General features: G+C 40.2%; 2 protein-coding genes and 1 pseudogene across 2 annotated transcripts; 1 reads left to right on the top strand and 2 right to left on the bottom strand.

The window, feature by feature from the left end:
- Positions 1-5,404: 5,404 nt before the first annotated feature.
- Positions 5,405-6,266, top strand: LOC107303523 (protein DMP6-like). Its single transcript, XM_040521431.1, has one exon. The coding sequence runs from the start codon at positions 5,405-5,407 to the stop codon at positions 6,047-6,049; it is 645 nt and encodes a 214-aa protein (XP_040377365.1). The 3' UTR covers positions 6,050-6,266.
- Positions 6,267-12,856: 6,590 nt separating this feature from the next.
- On the bottom strand, positions 12,857-21,725 carry LOC102711597 (annotated as a pseudogene).
- Positions 21,726-22,715: 990 nt separating this feature from the next.
- Positions 22,716-24,458, bottom strand: LOC102711325 (40S ribosomal protein S27). Its single transcript, XM_015833488.2, has 4 exons — positions 24,216-24,458; positions 23,977-24,078; positions 23,831-23,859; positions 22,716-23,151 (listed from the first exon to the last, which is right to left on the bottom strand). Exons 1-4 carry the CDS (start codon positions 24,456-24,458, stop codon positions 23,025-23,027), a joined length of 501 nt encoding a protein of 166 aa, XP_015688974.2. The 3' UTR covers positions 22,716-23,024.
- Positions 24,459-25,678: the final 1,220 nt, after the last annotated feature.

Genomic DNA, 25,678 nt, shown 5'->3' with positions numbered 1-25,678 from the left:
TATCAATGTACTGAACGAGTTTTGCCTCAACGTACTTTCAAAATCTATACTTCTTTAAAAGAAAGCAATGGTAGTAGCAGTGAATCTATTACCCTATCACCGATCTTTTCTTTATCAATTACTCTATGTCCTTTAGTGTTAAAAAATAGTCTTTCTATATGTTATTAATATTTTATTTCATCTCTAGAATATAAATTTACCCTTTTTAAAGAATCTATTATATTAAACATTTGATGCACCGGTACTTTGCTAGTTTTCTTAAAGCATGCAACCTCTCGCAAGAATGTTGGTGAACAAAAGCAGAATAATTTCTACACAGCTGGAAAGTAGGGTTAATAATGAATAATGTGTGTATGTTTGCAGCCAGGTCACACCATCGATCGACAGGAGATTTTGGTCGAATTCTGTAGCCAGCCGGCGATCAATGACAGTATGACACTAATATCCTGTCAGCATTACCGGCGTGAAAATGATCACTTGCAAATCATGACGGCTTTGAAAGGAGGTTTCGATGCATACCTTCACCGTCCAAATTGAGCCATTTTTTTTGCCGTCAAATAGGTGTTTCCCATTTAATTAAGGAAAAAGGGCTAGTGTCCTATGCCTTTCTTGTTTCTAATCGAGAGAAATAGTACATAGTTAATCCATCACCAATGATACTCATATCCGACATGCATGAGTGACATAAGATACTAAAATTTAGGTGGTGCATGGAATAGCTTATATTAAAGGACTATCTATTTTTAAAGTATTTGAGGGTATAAACAACTTAATTATAACTACTATAAAACGAAAATCTTACTTTATATAGGCTACTTTAGATAACTGCTATATATACATTGTATGAAACGTATTGTCTAGGAGCTTACAAAGCATACCAAGAAAAATCTAAAATCCATTTAGTACTTCCTCGATATATTTTTGTTACTTTTGGTTCTTTGTTATAGAGAAGATGTCAAAAAAACTCTTATTATGCCTAGATTTCACATGGGAATCATATCATGATATCTTGGCTATTAAGAACAATGTTCGGTGGAGCAGACAACTTGGGTGGGCTGCCTTAGTGCAGATTTTTCATTAGCTCCCCATGGTTTCCACAGGGGTTAATCCTATATAGGAATGGTTTCCACAGGATTTTTCACTGTATTGAAATATCTAGCATCGGTTTTTAGATTTCTAAAAATACGTATATAAAAATTTTATCAATAAATTATTTATCGTTTGCAAATATATCCCTCTATTTGGTAACGTTGGAGAAAGGGATTAGGATTTCGATTCTGAAACTTGTAGTTAGATGAACTTATGAATTTTGATTTTTATTCCTAATTCTTTGTTTCACAGAACTGATTAGAACAGACTGAGTTTAGAGAGGAACTAGACTTTCAAGAGTTAAGATTTGTCTAGACATCGTAAAGAGGGAGTTCCCTTCTCAATGCTCCATTCCCATCCTACCAAAACTCCCACATCTTGTAAGCAAGCAAAGAAACTCCCACATCAATGATCCATTCCCATCCTTCCCTCTTATAAATTGCCCCAACTAACAGAGTAACATCACAGAGTTTCCATTGATCACTGGTCCATTAGCACACAAAATATTTGTCTTTCTTTCTTCTGCCAGGAGCCATGGGAGCCCAAATATTTGATCCAAAATTTGTACCTCCATGCATGCAGAGAAAGATACTAATGAGCAAGAAGCTGCAGGCAGGACAGGGGACATCCTGGGCCCTATTGTGTCTTTGGTGCCAAGGGCTGTGAAATTTCATGGAGTGGCCATCCAGAGCTAGGGTAGGGAGATGAGATGAAGGTGATGTGAAGGCATTTTGTAGACAAAAGTGGCACTTTGGTTATCCACCAACTTATCTGCTCTGCTCTGCTCAAGGGGACCTGATCATTGCAGGTCAGATCGGTTCGATCTCAGCTTAGATCTCTTCCCTTCTCTACTAGGAAGTAGCCCTTGGATTATTGAGGATTTGGCACCAGCTGCACCAATGTTGCTGAGTAGCATAATATAAGATTTTCTTGCCTTTTTTTGAAGAAAAAAAAATCGATCAATAAGAAATGATTCCTCCTTTGACTTGGTTTTCAAAAAGGGATATACCTTATGCAGTGCGGTGAGGTGGGCACAAATGGGACACTCAAGATTAATTAATTAAGCTTTACGTAGGACATTACCTCTGCTGGGTACACTACCACTAAACTACACGCTCATCTGCTTCTTATATATCTTGCAATGATTAGGAATAATGCATAATGTCATCGTGAGATATATGGAAATGGCTAAGAGCTCATTAGGAACATAACAATTTTACATAAGTTTATAGGAATTAGTTCAATTCCTTCAAAATGTTTCCATAGCTCAACTAGATAGGTTCTTGTAACGGAATCCATCCGTTGGGGCTCAAATCTTATACTCCCTCTTTTCCCGAAATGTTTGACACCGTTGGTTTTTTATACACGTTTGACTATTCGTCTTATTTAAAAAATTACATAATTATTAATTATTTTTATATCATTTCATTTATTATTAAATATATTTTTATGCATATATATAGCTTTACATATTTAATAAAAAAATTAAATAAAACGTATAGTCAAACGCTAATAAAAAAGTCAACGGCGTTAAATATTTATGGACGGAGAGAGTATTTGACACGGACACAGGTGCTCCAATCTGCGGCTAATTATTTATGCAATGGTAAACAACACACCCGTTAACAGTGAGGCATTTGTGGTCAATATCCAATCTTTGGAGATACTCGTATGAGTCATGTGTATGTTCATAGGGGTGATTTGTGTGTGCATTATCAACACATGCGCTGAAAAAAAAAATGTTTCTATACCACAAGAGACGTGAAGATGATTAAACTTCCCAGGAATTTCATGTGTGCACTACATGGTATTGTTTTCAGTCACAGATACTGGGTTTCAGACATCAAGTCGGCCGATGGGATGAAGAATCAATCCTTGTTTGAGCAAAAAAAAGTCTATTCTGTACACCTTAGCTAGTTAGCTTTTGTTATTTTGTAAAACGGAACATCATTGAACAGGTAACTAATAAAATAAACCATTCACATTTCAACGCTGTCTTAGATTTATAGTGATCTTGACTAATTAAGTTGACAATGTCGGCCAAATATGAAAATGTTTTCGAAATTTTAGAACTAGTCAAGGACTTCAAAGATTTCTTATCAACAAATTGCACTATTGCAGTACTTGTGTGGCCCATAGACAAGTGGGCCATGGGTCAGGCCCTGGTAGAAAAACCTCAGACGTGTACAATTTTTTGGCGTGAACAGGATGGGGCGGCCTGGCCTGCGGCTCTACCGAGTTTGGATGACAACATACAAGCACCCACGTGCTAAAAATTGTTTCTTCGAGTTCTAGGTCTACCCTTCTCGGATAGAAATACTTCACCCATCTAGAGATGTTTTGATTTTTTTTAAAAAAACATAGCAAAATTTTCAAAAGAAAAACATATTACCAAAATATATTTAATGTTGAAACTATCAAAACTAATTTGTTGTTGTTGATATTGCTATAATTTTCTAGAAATTTAGCGATACCCATAGAAATTTAACTTAAGAAAAACTGAGGGAGTATAAATCTATAGTGTGTGCGTGGAGATCATTTATTTTTTTTTTCTTTTTAATAACTAGTTTTGTGGGCTAATCCTAATGTACTAGAAAGGCTACGTGGCTTTGCCACTGCTCAAACGTAAATGAGCAAGTCCATTGGACCAGTTAGCCCATTGCAACTATCAGATATGAAATGTATTTCCTCTATTCAGAAATAATTGATTATATACTTAAAAGAGTAGAATGCATATAAACATATTGACATATAAAACAACTACGATGCACAAAGCGTTTATTTTTTAAGTTAATTATGAAATAACGAATAACCATATTTTATATTTTAGCTTTAGTTTTAAAGTCACTAACCACACATACATATAAATATTTTACTTGTAGATTATATTTTTTCTCATAAATCTTTCCAACTTACGGTCCGCTGTAGAGAAAACGAATGGACGTTATCAACACGTGCATCAGTAGTAGTAGGCTCTTGAAATGTCCGTAGGACAAACATGATGGGTAAAAAAATGTAAACTTTTTGGATGTGAGTAGTGATCTCAGGGGCCATTATTTGCTTTTTTGGAAAAAAATCAAACGATATATTTAAAAAAATAATTTATAAATAAAACTTTTATGTATGTATTTTTAGTAATCTAAAAGCGACAAATACTTTATTAATATTTGTGTCTAGTTCCAAAATCCATTAGTACTTTTCTAATATAAGATCATTTTCATCCAATTTAGCTTGTCCTAAATAAGTTCATTTCTAAATAACAATTATATTTGAGATTGTAAAAGTAAGAAATAAATGTATTAGAAATTAAAATAAATATAATAAAGATAATTGTTGTCAGTATGCCAGCCTCTACCCTGCACAGCGGCACCTGCAACTGCACACTGTAATTTAGGTGGTGTTTAGATTGACAAAAATTTTGGAAGAAGTGTGATGTTGGAAGGGGTTTTCGGACACGAATGAAAAAACGAATTTCATGGCTAGCTTAGAAACCGCGAGACGAATCTTTTGAGCCTAATTAATCCATCATTATCACATGGTGTTTATTGTAGCACTTATGGCTAATCATGGACTAATTATGCTCAAAAGATTCGTCTCAAGATTTCGTTCATAACTGTACAATTAGTTTTTTATTCATCTATATTTAATACTTTATTAAGATGTAAAAAATTCGATGCGATGTTTTTTAAAATTTTTTTGAAAACTAAACATGGCCTCAGTGCAGGACTGGTAGGCTCGTAGCAGTGCAAATCCATACTACTCTATATGAGCTGTAGCACTTGTCATTTCCAAGGCTCAAAAGCACGTTGTGCCACACTGCCACTGCCACGCGCGGGAAGAAGAAAGAAGCGGTGGTGGTAGCACCAGCAAGCAAATCCGACGGCTCTCCGGAGGAAGCAAAAGCTCGATTTATTGCTGCGCCACGTGGCACGTTCTCCGCCCGAGAAATTGCACACCATTCGGTATTAGAGAAGAGATACCACAGGCAAATTGGAATTATTTTTTCCTCGGTGTGTGGATAGAGTTTGGGCTTTGAATTTTGTGATGGTACATATACATGCCGCCTATATTTGAACGCCTTACGATATGAGGAGCAATAGTTGCTAGACCTTGCGTTGTGCATTGCACCGGTAGGATACTTTGCGTTATTGGTAGCTAGCCAGAGATGTTCTTTGCGTGTTCATTACTGCAAGCATTCTTACCATGCATCAGCAAGTTTCTCCAGATGCCAAGCCACTAATTAACAAGACCGCATGCATGCATGCATACATGTACGTTCATCACATCGAGTTGAAGCAATTGATCCGTCATCATCATGGCATCGCGGCCAACCGGCGGCGACGAGGAGTCCCCGGCGGCGAAGGCGCCTCTGCTCGCGCCGGAGGACGGCCGGTCCCCGGCGACGCCGACGCCTGGGATCGTCGGGAAGGCGCTGAGCAGCACGGCCGACCTCGCGAAGCACCTCCCCACAGGCGCCGTGCTCGCCTTCGAGGTGCTGTCGCCGTCCTTCACCGCGGACGGCAGCTGCACGGCCGCCAACCGCGCGCTGACGGCGTGCCTCATCGGCGGCTGCGCGCTGTGCTGCTTCCTCCTCTGCTTCACCGACAGCTGCCGCGACGACAGGGGAGCCGTGCGGTACGGCTTCGTCACGCCCAGCGGCCGCCTCCGCCTCATCGACGGCTCCGGCTCCGGCTCCGGCTGCTCGCCGGGGGCGGCGGACGGCAGGTACAGGCTCGGCGCGCGGGACGTGCTGCACGGCGTGCTGTCGTTCGCTGTGTTCCTGGCGGTGGCCATGGTGGACCGCAACGTGGTGGCGTGCTTCTACCCGGTGGAATCCCCGGCCACGAGGCAGCTGCTGGCGGCGGTCCCCATGGCGGCCGGCGCGGCGGGGAGCTTCCTCTTCGCCATGTTCCCGTCGACACGACGCGGCATCGGCTTCCCCGTGGTGGCGGCCGCGTGACGCGTTCGCCGTACGTACGTGCGAGTGATTCATTTGCTTGATACCTCCTAGATGTCGTGTGATCGTGTCTATCTTATGGAACGAGTTGCAACAAATTTCTATATGTTTGACATGAATACAAGAAACTGTTGTCTGCTAAGTCCCTATGTTCCATATATAGTAAGGTTTTTATGGCATGCCTTAGTTTACATGTAAATATAAATAGAGTAAAGTGCATCAGCGGTCCCTAAACTTGTATGTATTATTGTTCATATAAATTTAGACAAAAGTCACAAAACTATAAAGTTTAAGTCTCCTTTGGAAGGCAGTAATGAAAAAAAAACCCAGAAATATGAATGAAAAACATCTCACATCAGGGGCGGATCCAGGAAAAAATCGTAGGGGGCTGAACAAACCGGCTGCCCTGTGCGGGTGCGTCCCTGTCGCCCTCCGCCGTGCCATGTGTGCCGGGCTCCCTGCCATGCCACGCGCCGCTGCGACCCCTACCGCGTGCGTAGGCCACTCGCCGTCGGCTGCCAGCTGACGACCGCATCCGCCGCTCCGTGCATCATCATACACCGCCAGCCGCCTGAGATTGGTTGGGTGTGAGTGAGGATTAAGATATTATAGTGGCGACGGGGTGTGGATTGGGATGAGAATGGATGGTTTGGATGGAAACAGATGAAAATGAATGGCTGAATGTTGATGGCTATGTTCTTAGTGGGCTAGGCCAAGAAAACAAATTTACTAGGCTTCTTTTCATAACGGTCCAACTAACTTCATCTTCTATCTCCAACCATGAACTGAAGAACTCAATCCCTTATCCTATGAAACCGTAGAGAAAATTTATAGGGGGGTCTCTATGGGATCGGCGCGGGTAGTGGGGGCTGAAGACCCCCTAGCCCCCATGCCACCTCCGCCGCTGTCTCACATGTTGTTTGGAACACAGGAATAGATAAAACATGTGATTCTTGCTGATTAAGTATAAAGCTAGCAAAAACACACTTGCGCTGTACCGCGTCAAGTTAATTTTAATTGTCTAAATTAAAATATTTTTTATAAATAAGTTGCACATCGAGTGGACAAGTAAATTATGCTCAACATATAATTAATTTGAGAAGCATATGTTGTATCAGAAAGCTCGTAATTAAGAATAGTAAATTATGCTTAAACTAGTTAAATAAGATACGTGGTCTTTCAATAAAGAAAGATACAAGCACAATAGACCCTTTTATTTCATTTTCAATCAGGTTTTGCAAGTCCTAGCTAGTCTCTTTTATTTTTTATTTGATCCAAATATTCAATTTTAAAGAGTGATAGAGATGACTACTAAGAACTTTTTGATTTCTAACTTTTAATGATATTATTACAGTGAATGGTGGCGATCGGTAGGGGTAGTGATGTCGGGTTAGGATTGGAATCCGGATTGAACGTGAATTTCACGTCGTACTCAGACGAAACATCTGTTTTTTTTTCTTTTTTTTTTAATTTGTGTTCCTACTTTACTGATTATATGTTTTTGTTGGATATAAAAGTCAATAAATAAATAAAAAACTCCCAGCCAGGTAAAAGGCAAAAAAAAAAAAAACCAATAGATGGGGATCAAACCCAGAATATCCATCCATTGAGATGACATAAAGTTGAGTTGAAGTGATTGTAATTTGATAGGTCACAAAGTATTACGGGCATATCTTTGTCTTGCTTCAAATGCAATTCATGCAGTGGGATGATCACGCTCTTCAAGAGGCGCCCAAGGGACCTCATGAATGTCAAGGAGCCGCTGTGTTACTGGGAGAATTACATGTTTGTCTAGATCTATGGTGAGATTTGCATAGAGCTCTTCTTCGGCCGTGACACAGACTTGTCCGAGTTCGAGGATTTGTCCTTGCGATAAATGTGACAGAAGTGAGGTTTATATTATAGTAGTAAAGATATTATTTTATTTATATCTTTACAAAGCTGTATTTTTATAAAGTTATACAAATCTATACCCAACCCTCTAAGGGAGGACATTTTTTAAAAAGTGTAGGTCTGATTTAGGTGACGTGACATGTGGTTATTGGAAAATCGAGAAGGAATTTCGACTATGTTCCAACCTTAGAATGTACCAATAGAAAAAAGCATATAAATTCATGAAATGTTTTAGAAACTTAAGAGGAATAGAAAAAACATCAATTTTAAAAATTAAAAATAATTTGAGAATGTAGAAATTGAAAAAAAAAATAAAGAGAGAAATTTGAGATCATAGCAATAGAGAAAAATGAGATTGTGAAGAAAAATAAAAAAAATGAGAATGTGTAGGAAAAAATATTGTGTGTAAAGAAAAAAACAACAAAATTTAAAATTTTGTAAAAAAACACAAAAAAACTAAATTTTAGACTTTGTAAAAAACAAACAAAAAATAAGAATGTATAGAAAAAATACAAAATGTTTCTACACCAACTATTATGTATAGAGAAAAACACAAAAAGATAAATTTAAAATTTATAGAAAACACAAAAAAAATTGAGAAAATGTGAAAAAGATTGTACAGCAAAAGTGAGAATGAATGTGTAAAGAGATAAAAACAATTCTAAAAAAATGAGAATGTGTAATGAAGTATAAAAAATCAAATCTTTTTATAGATAAAGAACACAACGTTATTGTTAGTTGCGCATGCAAATTTCGAAGCGCCAGTAGGTATTACTTTTACTTGGTCAGTCCTGGCAACTATAGTAGAAGTTAGGTGTCACCCAAGCTCGAGCTGATTGACGTATGACAGAAGCACTCTTTATTTTTATGACAGTAGATATATACTTTTTGTTGTTGTGATGAATATATAGATTATGGTTATTTGAAGTCATATTTATTGATTTGCCTTGGATTTCTCAAAGAAAAATTAAAAATAGCTTCTAATAAATGTTCAAATTCCTATGTCATCTTAGGCCAACGAAAATTTTCTCCAAATTTCATATGCCCTTTTTTTCCAAACCAGAAGAGTGAATAGTAACCAAATCGGAATTGAATCCTTAAATTTTTCCTCTAAAATTCCTACTATCCAAAGGAGAAATTTTTTTATTAAATAAACCTTTTTAGCAAGTAATTTTATTACTAAACCACCGGGCAAAATTTTTTTAAAAAATGAACATTTTGATCACGCCAGTATTGATGGCGTGGCATGACAACGCTGTCACGTAGCCTGATCGGCGTGACAGTCTTGCCATGCCAATGTTAGTGGTGTGGCAAGGCAATATTGCCATGCTACCAACAATGGCTTGGCACCGTTTCGCCACGCCAACAGGCGTGGCAAAAGGTTTATACGGTGTAAATATTTTGCTCGAAGGTTTAGTAATAAAATTATTTATTAAAAAGGTTTAAAAAATAAAAAAAATTCTCCAAAGGAGGCCTTGTATTATATAACAGAAATTCCTAGCGGATAACCTTTTCTTCTATTCGTGTTGAAATAGATAGAAATTTTCTTGCAAGAACTTTTCCATAACATTTTTATAGAAACACGATACTAAGGCAGGCTTAAGATCATTGTGGCATTGGCAGATCTAGATGCTCTCCTCGAAAAACAAAATAGAAAATAAAAAATCGCTCATCGTCTACGAGGGAGCAGATAGTTGTAAATTGTAATTTATCGATATGGTATTATATAATTTTTACCTATGGAGAAATATATAACATGTAGACGCTAGTACTGAGCAAACATATATTAGAGCATTTTTTCTATACTCAAGAGTATGTACCATGAAGTACCACCGTTTTCTATATAAAAATTGATACCAGTGGTACCTTATGATACCTATTTAAGAAAAAAAATGTTCTATTATATAAATCCTAAAACAAAGCTCATTCAGAACCTTCTGCAAATCTGAAAAATAGAACAACGTGAGTTAAGCTCAACGAATAATTACAAAGTTAAGAACAATGTAAAGTCATACCGCCTCTCATTTTTCTATTCAACGTCATTCACTCCTATTGAACATTCATCTTATTCAAATTTACATAATTATCAGTTATTTTATTATAATTTGTTTTAGCATCAAGATACTTTAAGCATGATTTATAGGTTTATATGTTTAAAGAAAAGTTTAAGACAAATGATTAAACATATGTTCAGAAGTCAACAACGTCAAAAATAAAACAACTGAGCAAGTATCTTCCGAACCAGCGAGTCAGCCATCACCTACCTGAAACAAACGATCACTATTTGAGTAAAATGAACACAGTTAATTAGGCAACACAAGCACACGACATTAGTTGGTTTTATTATGGCCACATCTGCAGAAATTGAATCAGAAGGCAAACTAAACAACCGTCCAGACATATACTTATGTTCCAGGCATCATAACAGAGAACAATATACTGGAGATAAAGGGAAGATCTGGGAGGAACACAACCTTCATGACTACTAGGAGTAATATATGACAAAAGAAATATAGTGGTATTAGGATTATGAACAAGCTAATTCATTCTCAGTGGCAGCAACCTAGACATATTGTGTCCTTGTGGTCGTTCTTGATTCCAGAGCTCTGCATCAAACTTGGTCAAATTACCCTGAAAAATAAACAAGTCCAAAATGGTTGGTCAATCAGAGATAGAAACCAGGAAAATAGTCATTTCTTAAAGATTGCACCCCCTTCAGGAGAAATAAACCTGCAAACAAAAAAAATGACTTCAATAAAAAAATACATTGGAACACCAAATAATTAAATGTGAGCTCTAATGAAAATACCACCCCAGTTCAAGCTAATGCGAGTGTGATGAGTCTGATGACTATATGGCTATATGCCCTGCCTCCCAAGGCCAGTGCAGAAACAAAGTGCAGAAAGTAGCAAAACTCAGATTAACCACCCACTGACTCATCTCAAATGCTGTCATATGTCCTAAGGCTTGATTAACTGGCAAGTGCCAAGGAAAGCTAAAACTGCTTGTGGTGGAAATATTTGTAATTTAGTCTCTAAGGTCTAAACCCTGAACATACTTCATTTAAACCAAGAATACCTCAAGAAAGGTTCATTAAACCAATGGTATGACATTTTCTAACAGAACAAATCATATAATAACTTCGATGATGCTTTAATAATAAGCTAATAGCTTTGGTCCAAAATGGTGTCTTTTTGTGTGAGAGAGAAAGTTGACATGATGTCCAAATTCTGTAAGATCATAGCCATGATCTATATTTTGTGATGAACAATTGGCTTGTAAAATAATAGATTTGGTTTGGAAACGGTTATGATATTGGTGTGAGTGTGTGTGACTAATGTGGGTCATGTTGCGATACCTGTGTCCGGAAACGGTCGGTTTGTCTCTGTGTGTGCAGGTGACTTGAGGTCAACTGTGGTTAATGGTGATGGCCATGACTAGGTTCAGAAAGAAACCGAGGTCTGGATGGTCGGGATGGACCATGACTAGATTCAGGGAGGAACTGAGGTCTGGATGGTCGAGAAGCCATGTGACATGGTTGGACTAGAGTCGTGATTCTCGGAGGTCAATATCGGTCAACGGCAGTGGGATCGTGACTAAGCTCAGGGAGGAGCTAAGGTCCGGACGATCGAGGATGCCAGATGACGATGTTGAATACGAGATGGCACATAGTGGAGGAACACCGTGTAGAACGGAATCGTAACGGACTTCGCATGTTGCATGTGTAAGCGCCGAGAAAAATTGCGTAATTGAAAAGAGGGAAGGAGGCCTGCTACAGTAATCGGAGTTGTTACTGTAGCGTGGTTTTACTGTAACGTGCAGCGCCGTCGTGCGTGGGTTCAAGGCCGAGCAAGCATCGTGTTCGGTTTGTTTGCTATTTTGGAAAGTTGAGCAGGTCACGGCTGCCGTGCGGGCTGCATGAGCTGGTTTGGCTTTGTGGCAAGGTGTGTACATGGACTCTGTACGTGGGGTGTACGTACGTACGTGGTGAGGAAACCAGCTGCGGTGAGGAACAGCAGTTCGAGCTCCGTACGTACACGTGCAAGGCGCTACGTCCGGATGCTTCGTTCGATTTTGTTTCTGCGTGCGGCTACGAGCATTAGCGTTCGAGCAGGAGTCGAATAAAAATCCGACTGACCGAGGGAATGTCTTCCGTATGTTTTTTTTGAGATTTAAAATTATAAAATTAAAGTTTAGAATAGTTTTTGGTTCTAGATCAATAATTTTAAGAGGAGTGTTATGGTGCGCTTTATATATACTAGTTGAAGCAATAAAGTCTAGATTATTCAATCTATATATTCTGCTTTTTATCTACTGGTGATTTTCTGGATTCCGACGATCTGATAGGCGGCACAGGAGCAACGTGATCAAATTAATCTTAGAAGCGACGTAACCAGATCGACGGCATAGGAGAGGCGTAATTAACTCAAGGTAATCGCAAGAGCGGCTAACCAGAGGTAATTTTTTATTTCTGCTAAAAGAATTTTGGGTTTTGGTTCTACCTACCATTCAACCCCTTCTGGTAAGTCTGTTTAACTCTGTTTCGATCCTACAAATTCCCCGTGGCCAAACAGTATAGCTAGAATGATGATGCTAGGCATTGTTGGAGACCACTAAAAACTGAGGAAATACTTAAAGAGCAGCAGCTAAATCAAGGGATCACAGATTAAAAGCACCTTAAGCATAATATATTAACTTCGTAGTCCATAACTACAAGTCATTTTACTATTAATAGCACACCGAAGGACAGACATTCAGATAAGGAACTAACCGTTGCATATAAGTATAAGAGCACAAGCCAGTAAATACGAACTATAAGATACATGAACTAATACTTGTTTCATACCTAGCAGCATATTTTCTGATAATTAATGCACAAAGTAAGTTTATGAGTAAAACAAGCAACACTCACGCTGATCACACAAACATAGCTAGCTCTGGACGGTGTAAATATTGTCCCCATCAATGTCCAGTGCAGAATAAGCAGCAACAAGTGCATCTTGTGCGCCAATATAAAGAGAATTATAGGTCTTCCAGTATACTTCACGCACTTTCCTTGCTGGATGAAAATGTAGGATCATAAAGGGTCTTTCCTACTTCAAAAGCTAGCTATTGAGGTGAGGGGCTCCCCCACTTATATTATAGGTTCTTTGTCTCTCCACAACCAATATAGGACTATTTAACGATCTCCCTTCACACATTGGTGTCCCTTAGCCCTTCACCGCTCTTTCACCGTATCCGGGCTGTCACCAGCCCACGGTCTATCAGGTATACAGGCCCCGCATCCCCACAAGCACCCTACGGTCTATCAGGCCTTCACATACTATGTCCATCGAGTCAGAGATGTTAAACTAGCCAGACTCTGATACCAATTGTAGGATCGTAAAGGGTCTTTTCCACCTCAAAAGCTAGCCTTTGAGGTGAGGGGCTCCCCCACTTATATGCTAGGTTCTTTGCCCCTTCACAACCAATGTGGAACTACTCAACAGAAAAAGGCCTTGGAGGCAATAATTTAGAATCACAGCTGCACCTAGGGCAACCCTCATGCCATCAATCGCCTCCATGACAACATTTATGAGATGAGGAGATGTCTCAAATATGTTGGGCCAGACAAGGTTAAATAAGTGGACAAGGGCATCCTCACCACCCAAGCCAGCAACGCCTAGTGCCATGTGCTTGACAGCAGAGGCAGCAGTCTGCCGATGAACCAGATCTCTATCCATCAGACCATCTTCAAGCAATGGCGTGACAGAATATATGTAATCTTTGCCCATCTCACCAATGTACTCAAAAGGAAAAGAAAAGGGACTTCAGAATACCATTCCGGACATTGAGCTCTGGTACTCGGTACTCATTCATGAGGTGTCATACTCAGAGTTTTATTCTTATATGTAATCTTTGCCCATCTCACCAATGTACTCAAAAGGAAAAGAAAAGGGACTTCAGAATACCATTCCGGACATTGAGCTCTGGTACTCGGTACTCATTCATGAGGTGTCATACTCAGAGTTTTATTCTTATATGTAATCTTTGCCCATCTCACCAATGTACTCAAAAGGAAAAGAAAAGGGACTTCAGAATACCATTCCGGACATTGAGCTCTGGTACTCGGTACTCATTCATGAGGTGTCATACTCAGAGTTTTATTCTTATATGTAATCTTTGCCCATCTCACCAATGTACTCAAAAGGAAAAGAAAAGGGACTTCAGAATACCATTCCGGACATTGAGCTCTCGTACTCGGTACTCATTCATGAGGTGTCATACCCAGAGTTTCATTCTAAGCCTTAATTTGTAAATAATAATTGGCTTAATTAACTTAGGAAAAATCTCTATAAAAAATTAATTTAGTTAAATCGAGGTTCGCAAATCGTTTAACAGGATTTAAACTCAAATTAGCATGTCAGCCAGCCGGCCTCCCCCTCCCCTCACTCTTCCCTGTGGGCCCCATCTGTCATCCCCTCGCCTCCCCTCTCTCCCACCGACAGGTGGCCCCCACCTGTCAGCCGCCACCCTCTCTCCGCTGACGTCAGCGCTCTATTTAATTGCGCAATAATTGATTTAGGACTTTTTTGTTTAGTTAAAAAACCCAGAAAACTTCTAAAATTCATAAGTAATTCATCTGGTCTCCATTTAGTGGCTTTCGCTTGGGACTACTGCAACGTGATGTAACGTTGAGTAGTGGTTGGGCCTGTTGCAATGTGGTGTAACGTTGGACGGTGTTGTGGTATTTTACAACTGTTATTTACTTACTCTTTAATTTATTTAATTACTTTTATTCAATTTAATCTCTGTTATTTATTTAAGTGTTGCTTTATTGTAACTAATCTTAGCCTATCCTTGTTGATCCTTCTGCATCATTTATTACCCTCTTTTCCGTGCTACTTGTTGTGGTTTGTACTAAGCCTTTCTCAATTTCTCCCTCCAGAGCTAGAAGTTGAGTCCGATGGAGGTGACTCTCACAAGTGAGCTGGTCTGCCGTCGAAGTTTGCCTGTGGACTGGGGTCGTACCCGCTAGAGCTAGTCTATCCTATCTTTCCGCTGTATTTTCGTTAGAATAAATGTTATTTTCAGTTATTTCTAAGAACGATGGTTATGTAATCAATATTGTTTTTTTTATCCTGGCTGGTACTGGACGAAGATTTTAATACACAATTAATTTCAAAAATTTGTGTGAGGATTGAACCCAGAACATCAGGATACTCCTCCCCCAAGTACTCATACAACACAGTACCCAAGTGACACATCAGCCGCTCCTGTTGGCACAGCTTCATCACAATGGCTATCCTTGGCATCAGATCAGCAGCTCGCTGCCTAACTTTTGCACTTGAGTTGTGCAGCAGCCACTTGAAGATACCACAAATCTGAGGAACATAAGGCTTAACCCTCTGGCCAAGTGCATTTACAACAGTTTCAAAACCATTAAGTACAACATTTGCATCATCACTTGTCTTCTGTTGGAAAGCATACAAAATGCCATCGATAAGCAACTCCTCCTGATGAGCATCAATATCTGAGGCACCCAGGTGAGCCACTACCTTCTCAATTGTTTCCATCACCATTCTCCTGTAAGGTTCACTTTCATCTTTTAGATCCTCAACAACCCTGCCAACGATGTCAGCTAGTCCAACCTTATTTGCCATCTCCACTGTCGTTTCCACAAGTTGTTTACAGTTCCTCCGATCTAGGGCCATTCTCCTTATCCATAAACAACGGAAGAACTCTGGAAGGATGCTGTTACGGATATAATCAGCCTCTACACCATCTGTACTGACACATTGTTTAACAACCTTCAGGACAATCTTTTTCATCTCTTCATCTGGTGACTGGAACTCCTTTATCAGGATTTCCATCACACCCTTAGTGTAGAAACTGGCATAAGCAGCATCCATAAGAGGGATGATGAAACCAACGGCTTTTCAAGAAGGCAGCAAGGACCTTTCCACGGTGAGATTTGATACCCTTCCACAAAGGCCTCAATACGGTATCAAAACTTGCTATACCATAGGGTGCAGCAGCCTCAGCAAGTGCAGCGAGAGACAGTGCAGTGATTGTCCGTACTTTCTGGTTCTCATCAGTTAGACCATGCTCAGTGATCTCAACTAGAGGCCTGAGGTGTGGCAGAACAGCACACCCCATGAGAATACCAATCTGCTGAACAATCTTGATACCAGTGTGCGGAGCCTGCCAAGACTTCTTGCTCTGACAGACAGCCTTCAGGAATGGCAACAGATCAGGGATCCCCAAACCAGAGGCGACCACACTGAATGCCCTAGCAGTTGCATTCCTCACATACTCATCGGTGCTATCGATATCCGGTCTCATGGTGGCAATCATACTCGCAAGGCCAGCGGCTTTGCTAAGATTCGAGATAACCTGCCGGGCCTCAGCACGGGCATAGTAGTCCTCATCAATCAGAAGTGGCTCAACGACCACAAGAATCTTGTGCACAAACGGACGAACCAGGTCATCTAGCTTGTATATCACTCTGTCAATGACCTTCACCAGAAGGTGACGCTCCTGGTCCTCGAGTGCTGGCTGCATGAGCAAAGGCAGGATCTTGTTGAACAGTGGCCCAGCGCCAAGTTCCCGTGTCTTGTCCGTGATCTGTCGCAATGCCACCTTCCGCTGTTGGGGCGTGCCATTCTTGATCTTGAGCAGGAGTTTCATGATCCTCCTCTCCTTATGCTCATCTGGTGATAGCTCCTCCTCCTCCTCCTCGTTCAGGAATGCTCCAAAGTAATGGTAATCCTCCGGCTTCATGTGTGGCAACCCATGAAACTCCTTGGGCACATCAAACTGCTGCCCACGGTTCTCCTCAGGAATGGCGTAGAGTGGTGTGAAGAGAGGTGTCGGCGTCGCGAGAAGCTTCCTTGCCGGCGTGCGTACGGGCCGGTAAGAAGCCGGAGGCTGGAGAATCTTGTACCCCTGCTGCGGGAGAATGGTGTCAAGCTGGTCGTCAGCAAGAGGCGTGTTACGCTCCTCGATGTCCCTCTCCCGCCGCAGGAGCTGGTACTGCTCCGGTGTCGCTGGTCCGGGAGCAATCCGGCAAGGGGGCGGCGTGGCGAGGCTCGCCGCGTCGAGAGGAGTTGGCCCAGGCGTTGTGTCCCCCACACCCGCGGGTGTCTCGTCCCACCTCGATCTCTGCTTCTTGGGCGTAGGAGTGACGACCGAGGGGGGTGTGGCATCACCGGCAGCACGCACAGGGGTTGCGTCCCATTGCGAGGCAGTCTTCGCCTTCTTGGCCCCCATAGCGGCGGCGGCATCATCCCCGTCGTTCTGCTGCGATTGGTCCCATCTGTTCGGCCGCTTCGTCCCGGCCGCGGGCTGCTGCTGCTGCTGGTGCTGCGGATCGTTCTCGCGCATGGCGTCGGCATAGGTCCGCATGGAGGGGTCAGGGGTGGAATCCGCGTGGGCAAAAGGGTCGTGGCGGTCCGGCGAGATGCCGCGGGTCAGGTGCCGGCGGTGGTACTCGCCCTCGCGGTCGAAGACGCGGCGGGACTTGCCGGCGGGGAGCCCATCCTGATCCGCCTCGCGGGGGAAGGCGGCTGCGTGGCCCGAGTAGGAGGCGAGGCTGCGGGCGGCCGGGTTGACCGACCCGGACGCGTCGTGGTCGCGGTCGCGGTCGTCCTCGGTGGCCCCGGCGATGGAGGTCTCGTAGCCGGCGAAGCGGTCGGGGTCGGAGGCGCTGCCTCCGCCGTAGAGGTCGGTGTCGAAGGCGACGGCCACGGCGACCGCGAGGGCGTCGTCCTCCTCCATCTTGCGGCGCTGCTCCCGCGCGCGCGATGTCCTCGTTCGGAGGGAGATGAGATGGGAAGCGGCGAGAGCGAGACGAAGATTTTGGATTTGGGAAGGGAAAATCGGCACCGCTTGCCTCCTTTTTGGCGACGTGTCCACCTCCAACACGAATCTCAAACCAAACCGACTATAAGAAACCGACTATTATTCAGTATTAGGACCTGTTTAGTTCCAAAAAGTTTTTCCAAAAATATCATATCAAATTGATATATAAATTGAGCATTAAATATAAATGCAAAAAAACTAATTGTACAGTTATAAGAGAAATCATGAGACAAATCTTTTAAGCCTAAGTAGACCATGATTAGCCATAAGTGCTTCAGTAACCAACATATGCTAACGTCGGATTAATTAGGCTCAAAAGATTTGTCTTATAGTTTCTTGACAGATTCTGTAATTTGTTTTTTCATTTGTGTCCAAAAACCTCAACCGAAGTCTGGTCAAACGTCTGACTTAAAAATTTTTGGAATTAAACGCACCCTTATTACTCATTACTCCTTTGAAGAAGAAAATAATAAAGAGAAACCGACTATTATTCCTGCGTGAAACCAAACGGCCTTGGCACGGTTGCCTTTTTTTTTTTCTTCTTTTTTTTCCAAACTATAGCCCGGGCGTTGCAACGATTATAGTGGAATATTTTTATCATAAAGTATAAATAGATTTTATGGATCCAGTGAAACTATGGAAATAGATTGAGTTGAGATCTCTAATGTAAAGCAGCGGTTGGTTTTCGTGTTTTCTATGAATGTTTGGTTTTTTCATGTAACAAGTCGAATGGTATATTTATAAAAAAAATAATTTGTGAATAGAAATTTTATATATGTATTATTAGCGATCTAAAAGCAAAGTTAAAAAATAAACTTCGGTGAAAAGACCTCAAAGTCGACTTCAAATTTAAGGTTGAAAATTTAAATTTTGACTTATAAGCATAAGTGAAAAGAGTACACACCGTGTGACGTGGGAGGGAAGGTTTTCGACGATTGTGATGCTATTTTAAAGCAATTATCATTCACTTTATCTAGTTTTATTGTATTTATTTTATAATATTATAAACTCTAATATAATAGCTGCTTAAAAATAAATTTGCCTTGAGACAAACCAGACGAGGCAAACATGATTTTATTTTAAGCTAGAGGGAGTAATCGCTAATTATTGTTGTGCATGTATTCAATAAATTGGGAGGATCAAATGTAAATTTTAGCACTGTGTATGTTCTTGTATTGCTCCTGTAGTAGCAACCACATATACAAGAGTAAATCACCTATAACAATTGTGTTCTGATTGTACACATCTTGAAACTCTTCGGCGTTAGTATATCTAGAAGCGAGCATTCTAGATATTGAAGTAGGCAATTAGCAAAAAAGGAAAAAGAAAAACATGCAATATACTACATGTTAGTCATAATGAGTTTTCCAATCTCATATTTTTCTAGAAATATAGTAAAAATAAATAGCATAAATCATGTGTCTTTAAAATGTTAGTTCCAAATGACCTTAGAGGTGCCAACTAAAAGAAAATGGAACTAAAAAAATCCAAGTTGAAAGAATTGTATTAAGAGCATTCTCAACAGCTCATCTAAATTTGGTTATCTATATCTTCATTTAGATGATCATATAAAACAGTTTCATCATTTATATCTTTTTTACTTTAACAGATCATCTATATATGACATCCTCCATATTTTTTGGAGGATGGAGAGAACATATAAATATAGAGTTTCTCTTAATATGGATTATATTTAAAAATAGACTGGATAGATGTTATGTTGGAGCTAATTTTTTATCAATCATCCTCTATTTACATGATGGAGTGTGAGATAGATGAATTGTTTAGGATGCTTTTAAGGATAGAAGCTCAGCAGTATAGTGTCCCACAAAAGTTACTCTTCGTTGTGGCCTACTGTACAAGGCGAAACATTGTAATTTGTTCTAAAATCGAGCTACATGCACTGTCCCGCAAAAGTTATCTTTCACATAACAAGTTACGTAGCTGAAAGCTGAAAAAGGGGCCTTCTCATTCGAAGATGATTCAAAAGCAACTATTATCATTTATGTGATAGATAAAGCAAAGGGTAAATTGTCTAGCTATGGCTCTCTCGCACATTAGGCCATATGAGATTCTAGGGTTATTTTGGGGTCATCTTTTTGTCTTCTAAACGAAAGACATATTTGCGAATAAATAATAACTTATAAATAAAACTTTGATATACATGTTCTTATCGATTTAAAAATCAATGCTAGAAAATAAACCATGATAAAAAAATAAATCCAAATTTAAGGTTAAAAACACAAATTTAGACTTACAATAATTAAAAAAACAAAATGTTTGTCTGGCTCTTGATATAATGGAAAGCATGCAAGTACACATCAAAACAGCTAAACCAGCTGATTTAACGATTAAGGATCTACCAAAAAACCCTGCAATTCTTCCATCTACGCATGTATAGTATTGTCAATAAGGGCTTAATGGTGTTACCGTTAGAGCAGGTACAATAGTAGACTATAAGCCAGCTATATAAACATATTTTAAAAAGATAAGGGAAGAGAAAGAGCAGTGAACTACTAATTTGTAGCTAGCTATAGTATGGGTCCAAAGACATAGTGTGTATGACATGTGGGACCATGTATTATTGTATTAATGTTTTATATGTAACTATGGTATGAATTGACTATTAGATTAGCTATATATGAATTGGAGCTAGTAGTTGGATATACTATTAAACTTGCTCTTAGCTATAACAAATAGTTTTTCCTGCTACATATGAAACAAATAGTACGAGTTACCCGTGGGTAAAATTTGTTATCCGCCTGCTACTCACTATATTACCGAGTTGCTGGGCGGGCATGCCCAGCCCATCATATATATATCAAACTAAAAACCCTAGTTGTATCCAAAATCCCATCTACATAGGCACACAGTCAGCCAGCCGCCTCTCTCACTCACACCCTCACCTCTCAGTCTCTCACTCTCAGGCTCTCTCCAGATCTGGCGGGCGAGCGGTAGGCCGGCGGTAGGGCGGCGGGCTGGTGGTCTCCCATCAATACATGGTGAACTACTGAACTCCTTATCTATTACTGTTCGTTGTGAAATTGTGAATCAATGATTCTTGGATGTTTTAAATTTGTATGTTGCACAGGAACCTAGAGTACATATGTATATTGATTTATACTTGCATCTCTGTTTTAAATTCTTGTGAACAGAGAATCAGGGATGCATACTTGATGCTTGTCTCATTGATGCCTTGTGCCAATTTTATTTGCAGCAGATTTCAAATGTCTACTCCGGCTACTAGTTCGTCACAGGCTACGAATTCTGTTGCTGGTAGTGAAGATCCGAACGATGGCTCAGCCCAACGAGCATCTGAAGGTACTGATATAGTAGATATACCAGATGATGATGTTGCTATTGGCAATAAAAGAAAATTTAAATCTGCAGTTTGGAAAGACTTTGAAAAGGTCAAGATAGGGAATGTATGGAAGCTAAATGCATATGGTGTAAGAAATTGCTTTCGGGTGAGACCAAAAATGGGACAAAGCACTTGCATAGCCATCTCAATAGTTGTCAGTCACGACAGGCAAGAAAAGGCATGAAACAATCCATTATCACACTCACAAATAGGATGGCACAACTAGGTTGGAGACATATGTCTTTGATCAAGATGTTGCTAGAAAAGAACTTGCACTTATGATATGTATTCATGAATACCCACTTTGGATGATTGTAATGGTTGAAAAATTGAAATGTTGTGAACTTGTGATGCAAATGTCTTTTCTATACTGTTCTGTACACTGCAATGTATTTTTAAATTTTTTTTGTTATGTCGACTGCTATGTTCTGTGCACTGAAACTAAAATGTATTTTCTTTGAAAATATCCCCAGGTACCCGCTCGCCCTTTACCTGCTAGCCAATTCAGACACGAGTTGGGTATAGACGGGCTGGTATCGGGTCAAGTATGTTCCTACTCCGCCCATACCTGACCCGACCCATCGCAATCCCTACCTCCAATGCCATATGACATCATAAGCCATGAAACTTGGTTAGAAATAAAACGATGACTAGAATATGCTCACCAATCGAAGTAGGATTAAATATGTAACACATCTAATCTAGGCAAAATTTGCTACAGAGCATCGAAAAAACATGCAATTAGCTGGTAGACACCTTAAGATCACGATTTTGCTATAAAACACTCTAGCCATTATTTTATTATTTTTGGAGTTAAAATTTAAAAAATGACGAGATTGCCCTCGATGGCCCAGTTGCCGCCGCCGTCGCCTCCTCAGTCATGTAGTCGGCATAACAGGTTTGCCACCGAGGGCAATCTCGTCATTTTAAAAATTTTTACTCCGAAATTAATAAAGTAATGGCCGAAGTGCCTACCAACTAATTACCACATTTTTGTGGTGCCCTACAACAAATTCGTGATCTTACGCTATCCACCGACTAATTACCCATAAAATTTTGCCTATAATCTAATAAGGGAATATCAACTTAAGGTGATATTTGAGGTGTTTTTTTGTTTGCAATTTTTCCAAGAAAATATGAATAAATGAAAAAGAAAAGAAAATCATGTTTTATAGAGCTGATTTCCATGCCACATAAATGACATAATGAAAGATAAGTAATATTAATTTTAAATATAAAAACATGACATAATAGGTTCTTTATGAAATAGAGGATATAAGAATTTTCAATAAATCATAACTGGCGTGTTCTTGTTTTATGCCTCTTTAATGCTTCGGATAAATTTAATGCTTCAGATAAATTTGGGGCTTGACCGCAATTTATTTCACTTTGATGGTTGGCATTTGAAGATTAATCTTCCGAGGCAAAATGAGGACAAGGAGCAATAGGTTCACCACATAGTCAAGGCAATGGTGGAACTTCATTGTCCATGAAAGCTGCTATATGTATTAACTTAACAAGGCTAGCAAGATCAGCAAGGAAACGTGACAATACTATACAACAAAATAATGCTACGTCGGTAACATGGAGAAGCGTTTCATAGCAAAATGCAAGGAATGGATACAGATTTTTATTGTTAAATGTTTTTAGATGAACTATCAATAAATTTCTTCCACACCAGCTTACAAGTGAAACAGTTTGCCCAATCTCAAATAAACCCAACTAATTAGACAGGCAAGACGGCAATGTATGCAAGTAGCTCAGGATACATAACACTTGCAAAATAGATATTTCAGAGCAAAATTCGAAAAACTACATATCCTTGGAATTGGATCACTTGATTGGCACAAAACATCGTCTTCGTAATTAAGAACTCACACTCTAATCGCTCTTCCGGCGGAAAGAGCAGCCCTCGGTGAGCCTGGCCTTTCCTCCTGTGGGCTGGCAGAGCACCGTTTGGCAGCCTGGGCACACAACAACAGTCTGGGAGTGGCTAAACACGGTGGTTCTGCAATACAAATATTGAATTTTGAATGTGAGAACAGCAAGCTATAAAATAGTTCAGAAATGTGGATTTCAAAAACCAAGACTCTACAATTACATGCGGCTACTAGAGTACAAATTTATTGTCCAAACTCCCAGTTTCACTCACAAAGTATGTGTATGTGATTGTTAGCATATCACAGCACATCTGAAAAAGCTATTGCAGCTTTTCTAGAAATGCTAACAATAAAATAATTAAAACACATGGCATATCAAGCAGGCATTTTTATCCATCAACAACTGACAACTAGGAATAGTCAAAAGCAAAGGGATTTTCATTGCAGCAATTACTAATTAATTTCATTGCATTATTTTCCCTACAAAAGATGCTTGAAAAACTGCACAGAATTGCAAAGGGTAGTACGTGGTAAAAATTGAGCCAACAGGTTAACTGGGGCACGGGGCTGCAGCAAGGACAAGGTATCCAGTGACAGATAAAGCATCCAGGTGGTCTAGCTAGCACACGATCCAAACTAAGAATGTAACCTAAATTGCAAGAAACATACAAGCTGAATGGCAAGAACGCTAGTCTAAATTGGAAGAATCATACAAGCACGATGGTATGCTAGGGACAATCAAAGCATGGCAATGAAATTGTTCAGAACAAAATCAGACTATCGTGGAGAGAAATAGTCAGTCATTACATGTTGAAGCATCCCTGGCACTTTACATCCTGCAACACATGGGACAGATCAAACAAGAGCAAGGTTAGGACCAAGTAAGACAACAAAAAAAATCTCCTACTCGCAGAAGGGACGGGAACACGAGGCGTGCGGGGATCCATCCATACCATGAAGAAGGAGTTGGGCGACTGCACCAGGCGCTTCTTCTTGTGCTTGAGCTTCTCGAGCTCCGCCGGAGGGTTGAGGAGGTCGATGTCGTTCTGCAGCACCTGCGCGCCCGCGCCCAAACGGAGAAAAAAAAAACTCGGTCAGATCAGAGGCGCGACGCCGCAGGGGAAAGGAGGGGAGCACCGCCCCAAAAACCGTGCCCGTTCGTATCATCTAAGGGAAGGGCCTTCGTACGTACCATCTTGGCGAGCTCGGGGGCGGCGGCGGCGGCGGCGCTGCTCGGAGGGGAGGAAGACGAAGAAGCCCTAGGAGGAGGAGGCGGCGGCGCGGCGTGGACGCGATTGAGCCGGAGGAGGGTTTTGGGTGGTGGGAGAGGTCCAGATTTTATAGCTGGGGTCCGGTGAATCTGGGCCGTCTGATCGGGATGTCGCGTTACCTGGGCTTTTGGCAAGTGTTTTCCTTCTTTTTTTTTGTCCCTCATGGTCTGGGCCTTGGGAGCAGTAGCTGAACGCTTCAACCTGGGCTCAGCAAATTTAAGCTCACGTAAACTACGGGAGAATTTTTTGAATTTTTAATTATATTTATTAAATAATTTAAAAAGTTAATTTTTCATCTCAAAAAATCACAGAAACTAACTCCTGCCCTCCCAGGAATTTTACGATTTAACCGTGACTTGATACTTATACATATATGTATAATGTAAAAATTTGTTTAATCACTATCTTGGCTTTGTGGTCAACGACTCACCGTCCCCACTAAAAATAGGAAGAAATATGCCCCTACAATGATTCGAACTCCAGTCTCCTAGATACAAGAGGAGGACGGTGACCACTGAGCCAAGGTAATTCTTATGATTAAGCAATTACATACATTATACATTTATGTATCAAACTATGGCTTAATCAAAAAATTCTCAGTTCAATCGCAAAATTCTCGAGCGGCACGGCGAATTTTATATTTAGCCGGCCGTCCCTCACAGCTGAGTGGTCGTTTGCCACGTCACCTTTCCGTCCTCCTACAAGGTGGCAAGAGGTTAGTTTTGGGATTTTTTAATACAAAATTAAATTTGTAAATTATTTAATAAATAAAATTCAAAAAAATTCAACTATGGCCATATGGCTGTGTACATTATCTGAGTTTTTTAATAGTAATGTAATAATGTAAATAATGAAATTAACTATGATAAAGTTTAAAATATATTTTAGAAATATGAGATGATAAACTTATATATAGAAACTTTTGTACCTAACATATCGTTTAGTAGTTCCAGAAACGTGTACATAAACCTAAAAAATAATTTAGGATAGTTTACCGAAACAAACGCAGCACCTATGGACTGCACAAATAGAGGCGTATCAATTATGCAGTGCACATTAGTCATAGTTTCTATATCAAGTACTGGACATCACTCTTACGATGCAAACACTACTAATTCACATATAAATTTAATGGTTACTCATCTCTTATTACGTCTTAGGTGTTATGTAAAAATTATATTTTATGTAAAACATGGTTTACTTCTCTCATCGTCCATCCTATATGATAACTAATTTAATTCTATATACAATATCATAGTATTACACTTTGAATGTCTTTTCTTTAGGACAAGATAAGTTATTAAAAGCATAGAACATCAGTTATTGTATAATTCCGAGGATGGAAGTGATACCTTAGCGGTGACGGATCTTGCTCGTGCGGCGG

Source organism: Oryza brachyantha, chromosome 2 (genome assembly GCF_000231095.2).
Source record: "Oryza brachyantha chromosome 2, ObraRS2, whole genome shotgun sequence".
Classification (NCBI taxonomy): Eukaryota; Viridiplantae; Streptophyta; class Magnoliopsida; order Poales; family Poaceae; genus Oryza; species Oryza brachyantha.
The sequence above is the reverse complement of the archived record's forward strand: the minus strand, read 5'-3'. Positions and strand labels throughout refer to the sequence as shown.

Coding starts and splice junctions, on each gene's coding strand:
- LOC107303523 (XM_040521431.1), top strand. CDS start 5,405: ATGGCATCGCGGCCAACCGGCGGCGACGAGGAGTCCCCGGCGGCGAAG.
- LOC102711325 (XM_015833488.2), bottom strand. CDS start 24,458: ATGAGGGACAAAAAAAAAGAAGGAAAACACTTGCCAAAAGCCCAGGTA. Junction 23,860..23,976: donor CGCCCAACTCCTTCTTCATG/GTATGGATGGAT, acceptor CATGTGTTGCAG/GATGTAAAGTGCCAGGGATG. Junction 23,152..23,830: donor TGCCAGGGATGCTTCAACAT/GTAATGACTGAC, acceptor TTTGTATTGCAG/AACCACCGTGTTTAGCCACT.